The 13,023-nt window shown below is 42.5% G+C and overlaps 1 protein-coding gene across 7 annotated transcripts in view; it reads left to right on the forward strand.

Moving 5' to 3' along the window:
* Positions 1 to 13,023, forward strand: part of LOC102561522 (probable E3 ubiquitin-protein ligase HERC3) — a 92,862-nt gene that overhangs the window by 50,095 nt on the left and 29,744 nt on the right. For 6 of the 7 annotated variants that reach the window (XM_059722294.1, XM_059722298.1, XM_059722293.1 and 3 more), the window contains 6 exons: positions 1,317 to 1,441; positions 2,710 to 2,769; positions 5,889 to 6,000; positions 8,734 to 8,923; positions 11,512 to 11,675; positions 12,378 to 12,491. In XM_059722294.1, the coding sequence (XP_059578277.1) occupies positions 1,317 to 1,441; positions 2,710 to 2,769; positions 5,889 to 6,000; positions 8,734 to 8,923; positions 11,512 to 11,675; positions 12,378 to 12,491 (765 nt within the window). Of the gene's footprint in view, positions 1 to 1,316; positions 1,442 to 2,709; positions 2,770 to 5,774; positions 5,818 to 5,888; positions 6,001 to 8,733; positions 8,924 to 11,511; positions 11,676 to 12,377; positions 12,492 to 13,023 lie in introns of those variants that run through there. The other variant, XM_059722299.1, reaches the window with a different exon arrangement.

Below are 13,023 nucleotides of genomic sequence, written 5' to 3' on the forward strand. Positions count from 1 at the left end.
GCAGCCTTGCAGTGAGAGGACTGTCTGGGTCATACAGAAGTTGCAGAAAATTCCTCAGGCTGCTCCCTCCCCTTTCTGAAGGGGACAGGTGTGGGTGGCTGAAAAAGAGGCTCATAATTGCAGAGCAGGTCAAGAGCACTGCTTCTCTTTTGAGGTTGCCCCCCCCCATTAACTTCACTTGGCAATTGCTTTCCAGGCCAGGGGTACTTAACTTTTTGTATACCATAACTACATATTACAACAGAAAAGAGCTGCAAGGCTTTACATCACCTTCTGCATACTCCTGTCGTATAACAAGCCTCTTGCCGACTTGAGTATGGCGTAGATTTTGCCCTTCACCTGTAGGCTTTGGAAGAAGAATATTTTAAGTCGTGTTTCTGGCTATATGATCCAGACTGTTGTGCATTCTGCATGTGAAAATCTGAAGTACTCCTCTGTATTACTGGTAATGTACTGTAATGACCAGGCACAGGAAATGACAAGTCTCTGCACAATGCTACACCCTTCTTAAGTGTAGATCATTTTTGCTATGTATCCAAAAACAATCGGGAGAGGTTCAGCTCCCATCTGCAGTATGGATCCCACCGATTCTGGGGGACCCAGCTATATCGCAGTCTTTAATTTTCTTTTTCCTTCTATGTAGAGATAACCAAAATAGCGCCGTTTGAATTCCACATGTGGAATAGCAGTGAAGAAGATAATGGTCTTCACTTGATAAATGAGGGAAAGGAAAAACTGTTTGTGTTCTTTATGGATTACAGACAAGGGATGTTTTTCAGTTGGAGGGCAGGGATTTCTGGTGCCCACTGACCTGAGTAAACAGTAGGCAGGGCCAGCTGATGCCCTGTTGCCACATGTGTATAGTGAAGTATTGTGAACCCTGAATTCAAGGAAGCACAATGGTGACAATATTTCCTCCTCCATCTTTGGCTTTCTCGTTGCCTTAGAGATAGATGTTATAAAGTTTCAAACACATTTTCAGGCTAGATAAGTAACAAAAAATATCAGTAACCCCCACCTCATCTTATGGTATTCACAGAGGTTTTGCAAAAGCATTTGGTACATTTTTAAGAGACTAAGTTGTTATTTCTTTTTTTTCTTCCTATTTCCCCTTCCAGTTTTTTGGGGAGTGTCTTTCTTTTGGAGATTTCCTTGGGTTGATTAATGATGTTGACAGCCTCTCAATTAAATCTGGTGAGAAATCGCACCTAAGAAACTGCTTGGGATCAATACAAAAAGCAGAGAAGGGCTGTGGACCGGAGAGAACGGAATTGTATGTCTTAACCTTAAACACTGAAATATGTATCTTTTCGCAGAATTCTTTGCCAGCTGATGATTTCCGGACCATAAATGAAAGCCATTATACCTGTTTAATAAATGATGAAACTATAGATGTTTGGAGACAAAACCTTTTAGAAAAAAACAGCTATATTTCTGTCAAGTAGGTGTTACTATACAGGTCACAACTTCGTTTTGAACATTTTATATTGATGGTTGTGCTTATTTTGTACTTCAGGACTCACCATTTTTGCACCCATTCTTAATTCAGATTAGGAATGTCACATCAGGCCTCCCTAGAAAAAACTAGTAAAACTTTCTCAGGTTAAACTGAACTGGGGGGACATTGGACTTCAAAAGAAGCTGTTCTTTAACCCTGGATTGCATGGTTGCATTAAAAAAAATATGGAAGGAAGACATTTTAAACAGCCTAATTACAATCTCTTCCATTCTCTTTCACATGAGTGTGTTAGTAAAAGGCATGCTGGGCAAAAATAAGGAACTGACAACTGAATTTTGACACAAGCTTGTCTGCTAGCCTGGAGCATGAGTACAAGAACATAATAAGAACTGCCATTTACTGGGTCGGATCATAGGTCCATCATGCCCAGTATCTCTGGCCGGGAGATCCCCTGGGGACTGCAGGGCTACTTTTCTGTCCCTGGTCCAATCCTGTCTCTGGGGAGAGTTTCATTGGGTAGTGTCCACTGGCTCATTGGATTCATTTGAGGTCCAGCAGGCATTATCCAATGTGCTCAGTGTCCCTCCTTGGCACACTACTTATAAACCTTTGACCTCTGCTTCTGTCCCTGTTATGTTTTTAGTTGTCCCAAGCAATTAGTTGTTGCTTTTCTAGTGGCCTCCCTTTTTAAGGGAGGCTTATCATGTTTCTTAGTGGGCAGTGGCCCATGATCCCTGTAAAGCAGCAAGTAGGCCTGTGTCGCACAGTGACAGAGAGTAGATGTTGAAAGGGAGAATGAACTGGGTATGGCCAGGATTTTTTCCACTGTTCCTCTCTCATTTTCAGCCTCCAGCATTTAAGCTCTAGGAAGTTCTAATTCAGAGGCTGTATCCTTGACTCCTGTGCTCAATAGCTACTGATGCCCCTTTCCTCCAATAATTTGTCCAATCTCTTTTTTAAGCTGGCTGAACTGTCAGCTTCTACAATCTTGTGGCAATGAGTTCCATACTTCAATTACACACTGAAAGAGAACTTCATTCTGTTTGTTTTAAACTTACTTACCTGCGAGTTCCATTTTGTGATCTCTAGTTCTTTTATTTGTGTTCAGCAGTCTCTTTAATGCATCGTTTATATACGAGGGGATGGAATAGAGGCAAATGGGCATATCAGAAATGGGATATACAAAAATACAGCATACTGTCTATTCACATAAGCATCCCTCTTTTCATTTGTCTGTCTGCTGCAAACAGTAATGTTGTGCAGATCCTGTCCTCTGCTGCATGCTGGAATGGAAGCTTCCTGGAGAAGAAGTAAGTGGCCAAAGTGTATCTTTCCTGTGACAATTATCCTGTACAGATGAAGCAGGAATCACATGCTCCATTTGCTGTTGCATTAGGCCTTAATTCATTGGGGCTTGTCTGCCTTAATTTTCTCCCTGATTACAATGGTAACTAGAGAGATGCTCCACAGGTTAAGGATTTCCTGGAAGGAAAGGCCTCTGACTTGAGAAGTGACCTTGTAAGTGTGGTATTCAGTGTCATTAAGAGGTCACAGTGAAACTCCTAGGATTTCAGCATCCAAATTGGCTTATTAAATATTGCTCACCCACCTTAGAAGTTTGAGTGGTTCACTAGGGTTAATTTTGATTATGAAAATAGAATGTGTAAGCTGACATACTGAGAGAATTGGTGTTTTGGGGGGAAAAGTAAAATAACTCTGACAATGGGCAGATGAGCCGGTTAATACCCAGCAACAGTAGGGAGTGGGAGGCCACCACTTAGAATTTTCTGTGATAACAAGAAAAGCTTAGATGGTTTGATAGTAGATGGCAAATCAAATCCAAACTCATAGCAACCTGCTACTGAAAATTACATACCTTTATATAGTTAGGGTGACCATACGTCCTGGGTTGCTTGGGACAGTTAGGGATTTTGAAGGCCAACCTTGGCCAGTTGAACAAAAGTCTCAGACTTACAGAGGTGCAGGGTGCAGTGCAGAGGAGAGGCAGATCAGCATGGTGCCCAGCCCACGCTGTCCCCTGCCTCCAGCTGCTGCTCAGGAGGAGCTGGGCTGGGCATATGCAGGTGGGGTGGTACCTGCTGCAGTCTGCCTGCCTTGTTCCCACACAGCAGCAGTGCCTGCCTGCCTGGCACACCGTGCTACTCTGCCTCTGCTGGATTGTGCCCTGCAGTCCTGCCTGCCTACCTCTGCCTCTGCAGGCAGCAGCATCACTGACTCGGGGCAGGTAGGGTCCTGGATTTCCTTAAAAATAATATGGTCACCCTACTTGTAATGGAATGGGATTAATATGGGTAGGTCCCTTTAAGAACAAGGAAGTAGTTCCACTTTGGGGACATCACTCCTGGAAAGTCCTGGGCTCCTGCTTATGAAAGCTGAGAATTCAGGGAAAAGGTGGCAAAGATAGTAAAGACCCATGATGGGAGGCTAAAGGAATTTAATGTACCAACCTAATGGAAAGATCAGGGTGTGTTGGAAGGATGAGGCTGATGACTACTGTATGTATAAACTGTTGGGAGGTAAGAGCAAAAATGAGGAGGAAGAATCTTTGTGATGACCTTATGAGTAATAGCTTGCAACCAGGTGAAGGAACACGTTCCATTGTGCAAATCTTTCCAAGAGCAGGTCAAACCAGATGGAAAAACTGACTTGCCATTTGTTCCTCCTCTTTCTTTTACTGACATGATGACTTCCATATTGTAGGTAGCCAGCATGCAGTTATGTCAGGAGTATGGAGGTGTGGAAAGCAGATTTAGTTTAAAATATAAATGATTTGCTACAAATTAATGATGTTTAGTAACAGAAGCTCGTGGGAGGGTGGAGGTGAAAGCTGTGGCTGACATACCCTAATACGATACCCTTCCAAAACTGGAGGACCAGAGCTAATAATCAATTACATTGACCAGCGATTTAACACTTGTGAAAACTGCTGTAATCTGTGACCAAATGATAGCTAAATACTGGAATTTGGTTGTCTTTGTGACCTTTATAATGTGAGGTGTGACTATACTTAAAATGCCTAACTTCAGACGAACAACATAAACATTTGAATCCATTTGAGAAATATACCCTAGTGCATTGTTCCTGATGTCTTAGTTCAGGGGGCAGCTTAGGATCACTATAACACTGCAAAGCATAGACCTAAAAGAAGGTAGTTTTTTTCTGAGGCCCTTTGCCCAGACTTCTGCACAGTATCATGGATCCTGTATGCACATGCAGCACGTGCCCTGGACCAACCCAGGCGCTGGGTGCAGCCTGAGGTAGACAAGCTCCATGTGCCACGTGTAGTGTGAAGGACCAGAGCCAGCACATTCTGCATATAGAGAGCAGGGCCTGTCTGAAATGTACAGACAGCACTGTGGGCTGCATCTTTGGCATCCCTGATCGAATATGCAAGGTTATGGATGACTAGTTATCATTTTTGTCTGGGGAAATTCTTGACACTTGTGTTTGGGATTTATAGAATTGTGAATTTTTTATTTTTAGTAGCAAGATTTTACAGCTGTTATGTCTGGAACAGGTATTGCTGGAAGCATGTGCTACAAACCATTAATCCTGTTCTAGATGCTGAGTTAGAGTACTTTTTAGCTGTATTGCAGGAAGTTCCAGTGCCTACATAAGCCTTTAGAATATTCGTTCTCTGTACACTTGGCTTCTGTATACCTTCATCTTGGGTAATATCAAGTAAAAATAAAGCTTTTTACATACAAAAATGCCTAGCAGGAAAAGAGAATTTGTGGTGCCATCTACTTCCAACTGAAAAGCATAGGAAACCTCCTCGAAACTGTGCTGGGAGTTTGATTTGGACCCTCGATTAGAAAATATAGGGCTAAGAAATTCAGAGGAATCTAACAAAGGTTGGCTGTATGAGTTGAGTTTCTAGCTCTCAGGCTATTTTGAAAAATCCAAGCTTATTTCCTTTGAAATATGTCATGTGATCTCCTTATGAATGACCAATATCTTTGTGTATAAGCCTACACCACCCCACCACCCTTTTAAAAAGGCCTCTGTTGAAATGTGTATGGAAAGGAGGAACACGGGGTCTCTTGCTGCTCATAGCTGGAGTTGTACAAATATAATTCCCAGTCCTAGAATCAAAAGTGAGCAGGCAGACCCTTTGGCTTATGTGAAGTCCCCCTGAATTCAGTAGGATGGGACAGGATCTACCCAGGAAAATCCCCATTCTCTATTTGGAATCCCTGAACTGTTCCCTTTTGATATATTTCCTATTTTGCATTAATGTATTTAGCTAAGCATTCCATGGTAGTTTTTAGTTTTGATGTTTCTTTATCTGCAGATAAATTCTCGACTGGTGTTCTCAGCCCAGGCATCTACAAAGGGTAATCTCATATCTTTACTCAACTCACGTCTTTCTCTGGTGGGGGCTTGTTTTGTTGGGTTTTTTTTTTAGAATTGATGAGCACTTTAAGACCAGTCCTAAAATCCCAGGGATAGACCTGAATTCCACGCGAGTGCTGTTTGAGAAGCTAATGAACTCTCAGCATTCCATTCTACTAGACCAGGTATTCATGTCAAGATGGTGTCTAAATATTCTTGAATGGCAACTTCTCAGTGCTGGGAAAGATAAAAGGGTCTGTATGTATGTGTATGCGCTAAACACCGCTCCTCTCTGTAGAACATACTGTTGTTTACTCATGGCTTTTCTCTGGAGGGGTTAATTAAAAACTATGGGGTTGATTCTCAGCTGTTGTAAATTGGGCTAGCCCTAATAACCCCAGCAGAGCTACACTGTCTTTTACCTGGTGAGAATCTAGCTCTGCAGTTGCTTTTTTAAAAATGTTTGCCACATGGTGAAATTAAGTGTGACCATGATAGGTACATGAACCAGAAATGCTTGCTAAACCTCTCATTCTGTAAATGTATCTGTTTGAACTTCTTAGCAAAGGTATAACAAAGAACTCATGAAACAAGGACTTCACAGAATGTGAACTAGTAAACTGAATTGTCCTGTACAGTGAAAATACCCAACTCTTGTTGCGTTGCAGGATTATTGTTTTTTGAACATCAGTATTTGCTTACCCGTTGCTTAACAAGATTTGATCTATCACGTCAGCCTCTTATTAGATTCTCACTGTTTTGTACTGTTGTGTGCACTCTTCAGTCAAAAAACAAACAAAAAAAAAAAGTGTGCTGCAACCCATAATAGCTTATACCATCTGAGAATCTGGCTCATAGTCTTTTAAAGGGCTACTGAACATACACTGGTGGTGAGAAATGCTCTTGTCTTGCGATCATTTTATAGGACTTTCAAAAGTTGCAGAGCAACAGGGCTTCTTACCTAATGAGATCCATTCTTCTGTTAATGGGGGATGAAATTATATTTGCGTACTAAGTAATTGAGAGGACTTCAGCTGTTAGAAGTAGGGCTGCGTTGTCAAATAACTGGATACAGTGGGACTCGTTTTTCTCCCATTTACACCATTAATTCTACCAACGGGAGTGCAGTTATTCCTGATTTACATAAATTCTGAGCAAATGGCAAATTAGGCCCCAGATACTTGGAAGTAAAAGTAGTAGCAATTATGCTATATTGCAGCCTCAGATAGATAGCTTTGTTCTCAAAAGCTTAGGCTTGTAGGATATAATCCTTTTTATAGTTCCATAAAATGCTTTTGTGGTGCTTTTCAGAGCTGTTAGGGACACAAGAGTTTCAGCAGTTCTGCTAATCAAGTGGTGACTCCTCTGTTGGAATTTTCATTAAGACCTATTTTCTGGGATTTTATAAAATTCTGTGCTAGAACAATTTCTTTTTTTTTTTTTTTTCAAACCTAAAAGATTAATAGTAGAGGACCATTCGTTAGTAAAACAAAAATACTTTTTAGACTTGAGAGCCTATTCATCCTAATGTCTGATGTGTTTGAAACACCTCTACTCCTTGAAGCTAACTGAACAAGCTACTTCTTTTTTGTCATCTCTCACCTCAGTCTCAACCTTTTTTAGTCCCGTGTTCCCTAGGAACAGAGACCACTAAGTGCGCTGACCTGAATAATAAGGTTGTGAATAATACAATTCATAATATGCTTGTCTCTGAACAGTGGAACCTGTTTAGATTGGATTCTAATACAGTGGCAAGTGTAGGCAATTCAGGTAGCTATTAGGGCTGTGTGAAGCATCATTGTTTTGTTTCAACACGTTTCTCTGTTTCATCATTTTGTTTCATTTCGAAGCACTGTTCTGTTTTGTTTCATCAAAACTTTTGCTGTTTCGACATTTTGCCCATAGGCTATAATGGGGAATCATGAAATTGCCTAAAACTTTCTCACTTCTTACCTGATTCAGATGAAAATTGCAGGAATGGTAGCCCCTTCTGAGAGCGTGAAGCCTGCCAAGCTTCAAGGAGATAGGTGCAGACGTTTCTGGGAAAATGCACCTCAAACTGTTCAAAGGAAAACTTATGCTTGCCGGCAGTGACAGCTTCCACTCTTCCAGTGCGCAGATCTGGGGGCTCGTATCGCCAGGAGGGATGCTGGGCAGTGCCAGACTCCTCCTGGGGGGCGGGCCCTCGGATCTGCATGCTGGATAACAGGAGGCTGACCTACTGCCTGGGACCAGCGCAGAGCTCAGCCCGCACCCAGCACCGGGGAAGATTCATGCTGTCAGGGCTGTGCTCTGCCTCCTGCCGCCAGGCTGAGCTCCATGGGACTGAGGAGTTGCTCAGAGTGCAGCCCAGCAGCGGGAGGCAGGGAGAGCCAGGGCTGTGCTATGCCTGTATTTAAGATTGACCAACAATTTCTGCTGCAAGACTTTTTTCAAGTGCTCGAGTTACAGCAGATTTACAGTTCTTTTGGCTGAAATTTTCCAAGCTAAGTATCTGCCTCAGGCTAAATTATTTTTGAGAGCTTCAGTTTAACTCTATCTTGGGACAGATTTGGGAAAAATACTTTGTTTTACCTTATTTTAAAAAAATTCTCACTGAAGGTTCATTAAGAACCACTAAACCCTTCTATGCTTTTGGAGCAGGGACTTGACATTTGTCAGGGAAATTAACCTGGTATTAAGAATAAGCCTTTTACTGTCTCTGGGGAAAATCTACCTATGTTTTGCCAAGTTATAAGCTTAGGAAAAATCTCAGTTTCTGCACATCCATAGAGACCTGAATATTGTAGCTAAATTCTCTGAAGAGTCCATTTGCATAGAGCTTGCTCAATCCCACACAGTTCCTACATGGCATCCAGATTTGCTTGTACGCCATTGCCACAGAATGACTGATTTGCCTTCTCCTGTCTTTTCTCTAGATCTTGAAGAGCTTTGAAAGCTTTTTGATTCCTCAGCTGTCAAGCTCACCACCAGATGTCGAGGCAATGAGAATCTATTTGATTCTACCTGAATTCCCACCATTTCAAGACTCAAAGTATTATATAACATTAACTCTTCCTCTAGCAATGGCCATTCTGCGTCTGGATACAAACCCAAGCAAAGTTTTAGGTAAGGGGCCAACACAGCGGTTGCAACTTGTTGTGTATCTTGCTGTCTGCACCCGCCTGAGTCACTAGTGCAGAGACCATTAAGGAGACGTACACTTGGGGTTTTTCACAAGTTCTCCACATTGGCCTAATAGCTTTCAGGTTGTGTTATACTACTGCCTTCACCAGTAGCAGAGTAAGGCTGACAGTGTGGCTAGTAAGTTTCCAGTAATATATTTGGTTCTCAAAGCAGACTTCCTTCCTTCAGTCAGAGTGGTTTTAGTGCCTGCTGTGCCGCCTCCATGTATCAGAGTTCCCTGTGCCCCCACCAGAGCCATGCAGCTGCTTCTCTTAGACCTCCACTCCCCAGTTGCAGTGCAAGCAGTACTTCCAGCTGAAGGGAGCTGCAGTGGGTCAAGGGAGCTGGAAGTTGCTTCCATGCTGCTGCTTCTCCCCCCTCCCAACTCAGCCCTACTGCCATGGAAGGGAGACCAGGAGGGCAGCAGTGGCATTGACACAAGTTCCAGCTCCCCAGCCCTGGTGCATCTCTTCACTGCTTGGCCCCAGCACAGGCAAAGCCCTGTGGCTCCTCAGGCCAGATCTGGTCCATGGGAGGCACGTTACTGACCCCTCTTCTAGGGGACACTACTCTAGTGCTCCTAGTTGAAGCTGATAGGTAGAGGGAAGGCTATGTTTACTTCCCTTGGCAAGAGGAGAGATTCTCTTCCAAAAGGAGCAGAAGAGGCAGAGTCTTGTAGAAGAATGGTGCGATAGAGAGAGTGCGGGAGAGAGGAAGGGGTGAGCATTTCTTAGCCTGTGACAGAGGCATGATGAATTCTCAGGATATAGTGCCCTGCAAACAACTGATGCAAACTCAGCCACTGGCTGCAAGCATAGATGGAGGAGGAGGGGACATTTTAATGCACTTTACTTAGGGGTAAGGGCAAGGTAGGAGCAATGCAACCTCCAGGTGGCTCCATGTTCAATGCTTTACTTAGGGCTGATTTCTTCTTTTCCTCCTGCCTTGCCTTCTACTGCCTGGAAGTCAGTGGTGAGGGAAGTAGAGAGAGGGTTTCTGGGAAGATAAATAAACCATTTTAGTTGTATCCAAATACCTATTGGAGGAAATAGAAATAAGGGTGAGATCATCATTAGACATAGTGAAAGTTCTTCATTGTAATAATCTAGAGTGGTAATAGGTAGAAACCATTTAATCAAGTGCCACATTAAAGGAGTCTCATCCCATGATGGTTTGTGTAAGGTGCCATGCAGTCCAGTTGGGTTTGAACATTCCTTTAGCGCAGTGGTCCTCAACCTTGTTAGTTCAAGGCACCTGCTGGAAAATGGCAGCTCTTAGTTTTCATTCCATTTTAGACTGCGGAACAATAATAGAGCAATTTTTCTGTTGCCAAGGACTCAGAAAGATCACAATAGGTCAGAATGTTTTTGGCACTATTAATTCCTATTTCAGATCTCTTGGTTTACTTGTGAGTCACTTTTGGACACCTAATAGTGCTACTGTTGTGTGGCACCTTATTAAATGCTTGAAAGGGTTTCAAGGCACCCCAGGGTGCTGCAGTATCCTGGTTGAGAATCACTGCTTTAGCATACTGAGCTAATGGGGAATGCTCCCCCATCTTATCTGGTCTAAAAGGTGTGGGGTTTCCCCTGGCACTAGCCTTCTATAGAAGTAGCTCCCATTTCTTCTAAAAAAAACAAGTGCAGACAACTCCAGACAACACTGAGTATTACCTCTGTCTCTCTGCAGTAACGGACCTGTCTTACCATTGCCCTGTGTACTTACAGTTTACCACATATACTCCACTTGGCAAAAATGTTAGTAGAACTGAGACTCAGATCACTGCATGGGCTTGTGTGGGAGTAGGTGTCTTTGTTTACATGTGGAGATGATGCATAGCAGTTGCAGGAGCAGTGTTTTAGAGCCACAACTTTTCTGAAAACCCAGTTATCTCATGGGTGTAGTACTTGTGATGTCACATGGGGGAGAGAGATGTTTTGAGAGAAACATACAATTTTCTCTGTGTAATGTAGGACAATCTCCAGAAGGAGGTTGCCTCATAGGTCCTTACTGGTCCATTGATCTATGCCTGTTCTTCAGACTAAGACTAGTAAACTCGAATAGAAATGGTGGCTGAGATGGTTTTGGGGGAAAAGAAATGAACTCCCTCCCCCCTCCCCCCCCGCCCCCCGGTTCTTCCACTAAAGGAATCCCTGCTGAATGTCGCCAAAAGTTGCATTTATTTTGGTACTGTTTGTGCTTACTGTATGCATGTGATGTGTTGTGGATCTATCTCCTTTAGAGAAAGTCTGAATGGCCTGCATTTAAAACAGGGTGAGGAGATCATATAGAGTGTCCCAGTGCTTTTTTTCATATTCCCTAACTAAAAAATGCTCACTACCAATGAACAGACAAGGTTCCTTGGGTGAATTTGATATCTTTTATTAGACCAACCCAAATAGTTGGAGAATAGTTATTAACCATGCTTTCAGGTTCAAAAACCCTTCGTCAGGCTAAGGAAGTTTCAGCAGTTGGCACTACCAATGAGTGCTTTAATAATATTTTAATGTGTATTTTTTGTGTATTTCTAGATAATTGGTGGTCTCAGGTGTGCCCAAGATATTTCTTAAGGTTAGTGGACCTCTATAAAGGTGCAGTTGTTTACCTCCTCAGTGGGCGAAAGACGTTACTGATCCCTGTCCTTTTCAGTAGCTACATTACAGCTGCTCTCAGACTGCTGGAGAAGCTGCACAAGGTAAGAGAAAAGCTTGTGTGATGTTGGAACACAGTGGTGTCCTGGTCTAGTTGTTTTCCCATCTTTTCTGCACCACGCTGTACCTCCACCCTTACCAATATCAGAAAGTCAGCATGGTTGCTTTTGCCTTTTTACAACCTCAGGTATGGAAGACCATGTTGTACTCATCCACCATTTATAATTGCAACCAAGGCAAGAGAGTGGATGGTCAGACTTGCACTGAACTGGAGACCAACTCATTTAAACTCGTTTAACTTTGTCCCAAACAGTGGAATAACAACCATGCTTCTGTAGAGCATCCTACCAGGGACACTGCACAACATTATACTCCAAAAGATAATTCCAGTCTCTTTCCTTATCCTTCTCATTACTGTTCTTAAGAAAGAATCACTATGAAAGATCAGATTTTCATGTACATAAAAACACAAACTATAGATTCTTGATCGCACTTTTAAATCTGTCCCTGTATATTGTAATTAATGGTATACATAAATTGGAGGTGAACTAACATTTAAAACACCTGGTGGGGTTTGTTCATTTACTTCAACTCAGTCCTGTAAGTTGCTGTACATGAAGCATAGATGAGTGTCTTGGTATAGAGTCTCGGGGGGATGGGACGGGACCGGGGGATGACACACACGGACACAAGCCTGTTTAGACGGTGCAGATGAGCTGAAATTTTTAATTTCCTTTCTTAATTAGGTAAATCAGAAAGTCAGACATGTGGAATATGACAAGTTTTATATCCCAGAGATTTCCAGCTTGGTGGACATTCAAGAAGACTATCTCATGTGGTTCTTGCATCAAGCAGGAATGGTAAGAGGGCTCGATATGGTAGTCATGAAACTGCTGTCCCTGGTTGGTGCTAGTGATCTAAATGTTAAGATTCCTAATAATAATAAATTGTTGCAAACATGGGAGCATATGTGGACAAGTTCTCTTGATTTGCGTACTTGCTGGCTTGATGATAACTTAAAATAATGCTCTCAGAAGAGAGAAACTACTAAAATATAACTAATGCCCCAAACCATCTCTGTGAGCCACTTAACATCTCTGGGATATAGTATTATGTGTTCTACTTTATTCAGTCACTTTGTCTTGGTCCTTTTAATTTGGTCAGAACCTGAGGAACCAAATTGTATATTCCATTGACACAATTTCTACATCAAGACAGGTGGTATGAACACTATGGGCAGTGATCTGACAATACTGGTGTCTAAGTTTAGGCTATTGGGCCCATTGGTTAATGGCTAAACTGGAACTTTTGAGAGATTTGAGTTCTGTTCCCTGGTGTTCTAGTAACATGTTAGGGCACGTCTACACTTGCCTCTTGACATAACTCAAAGCC

This window comes from Alligator mississippiensis, chromosome 2 (assembly GCF_030867095.1).
Source record: "Alligator mississippiensis isolate rAllMis1 chromosome 2, rAllMis1, whole genome shotgun sequence".
Classification (NCBI taxonomy): Eukaryota; Metazoa; Chordata; order Crocodylia; family Alligatoridae; genus Alligator; species Alligator mississippiensis.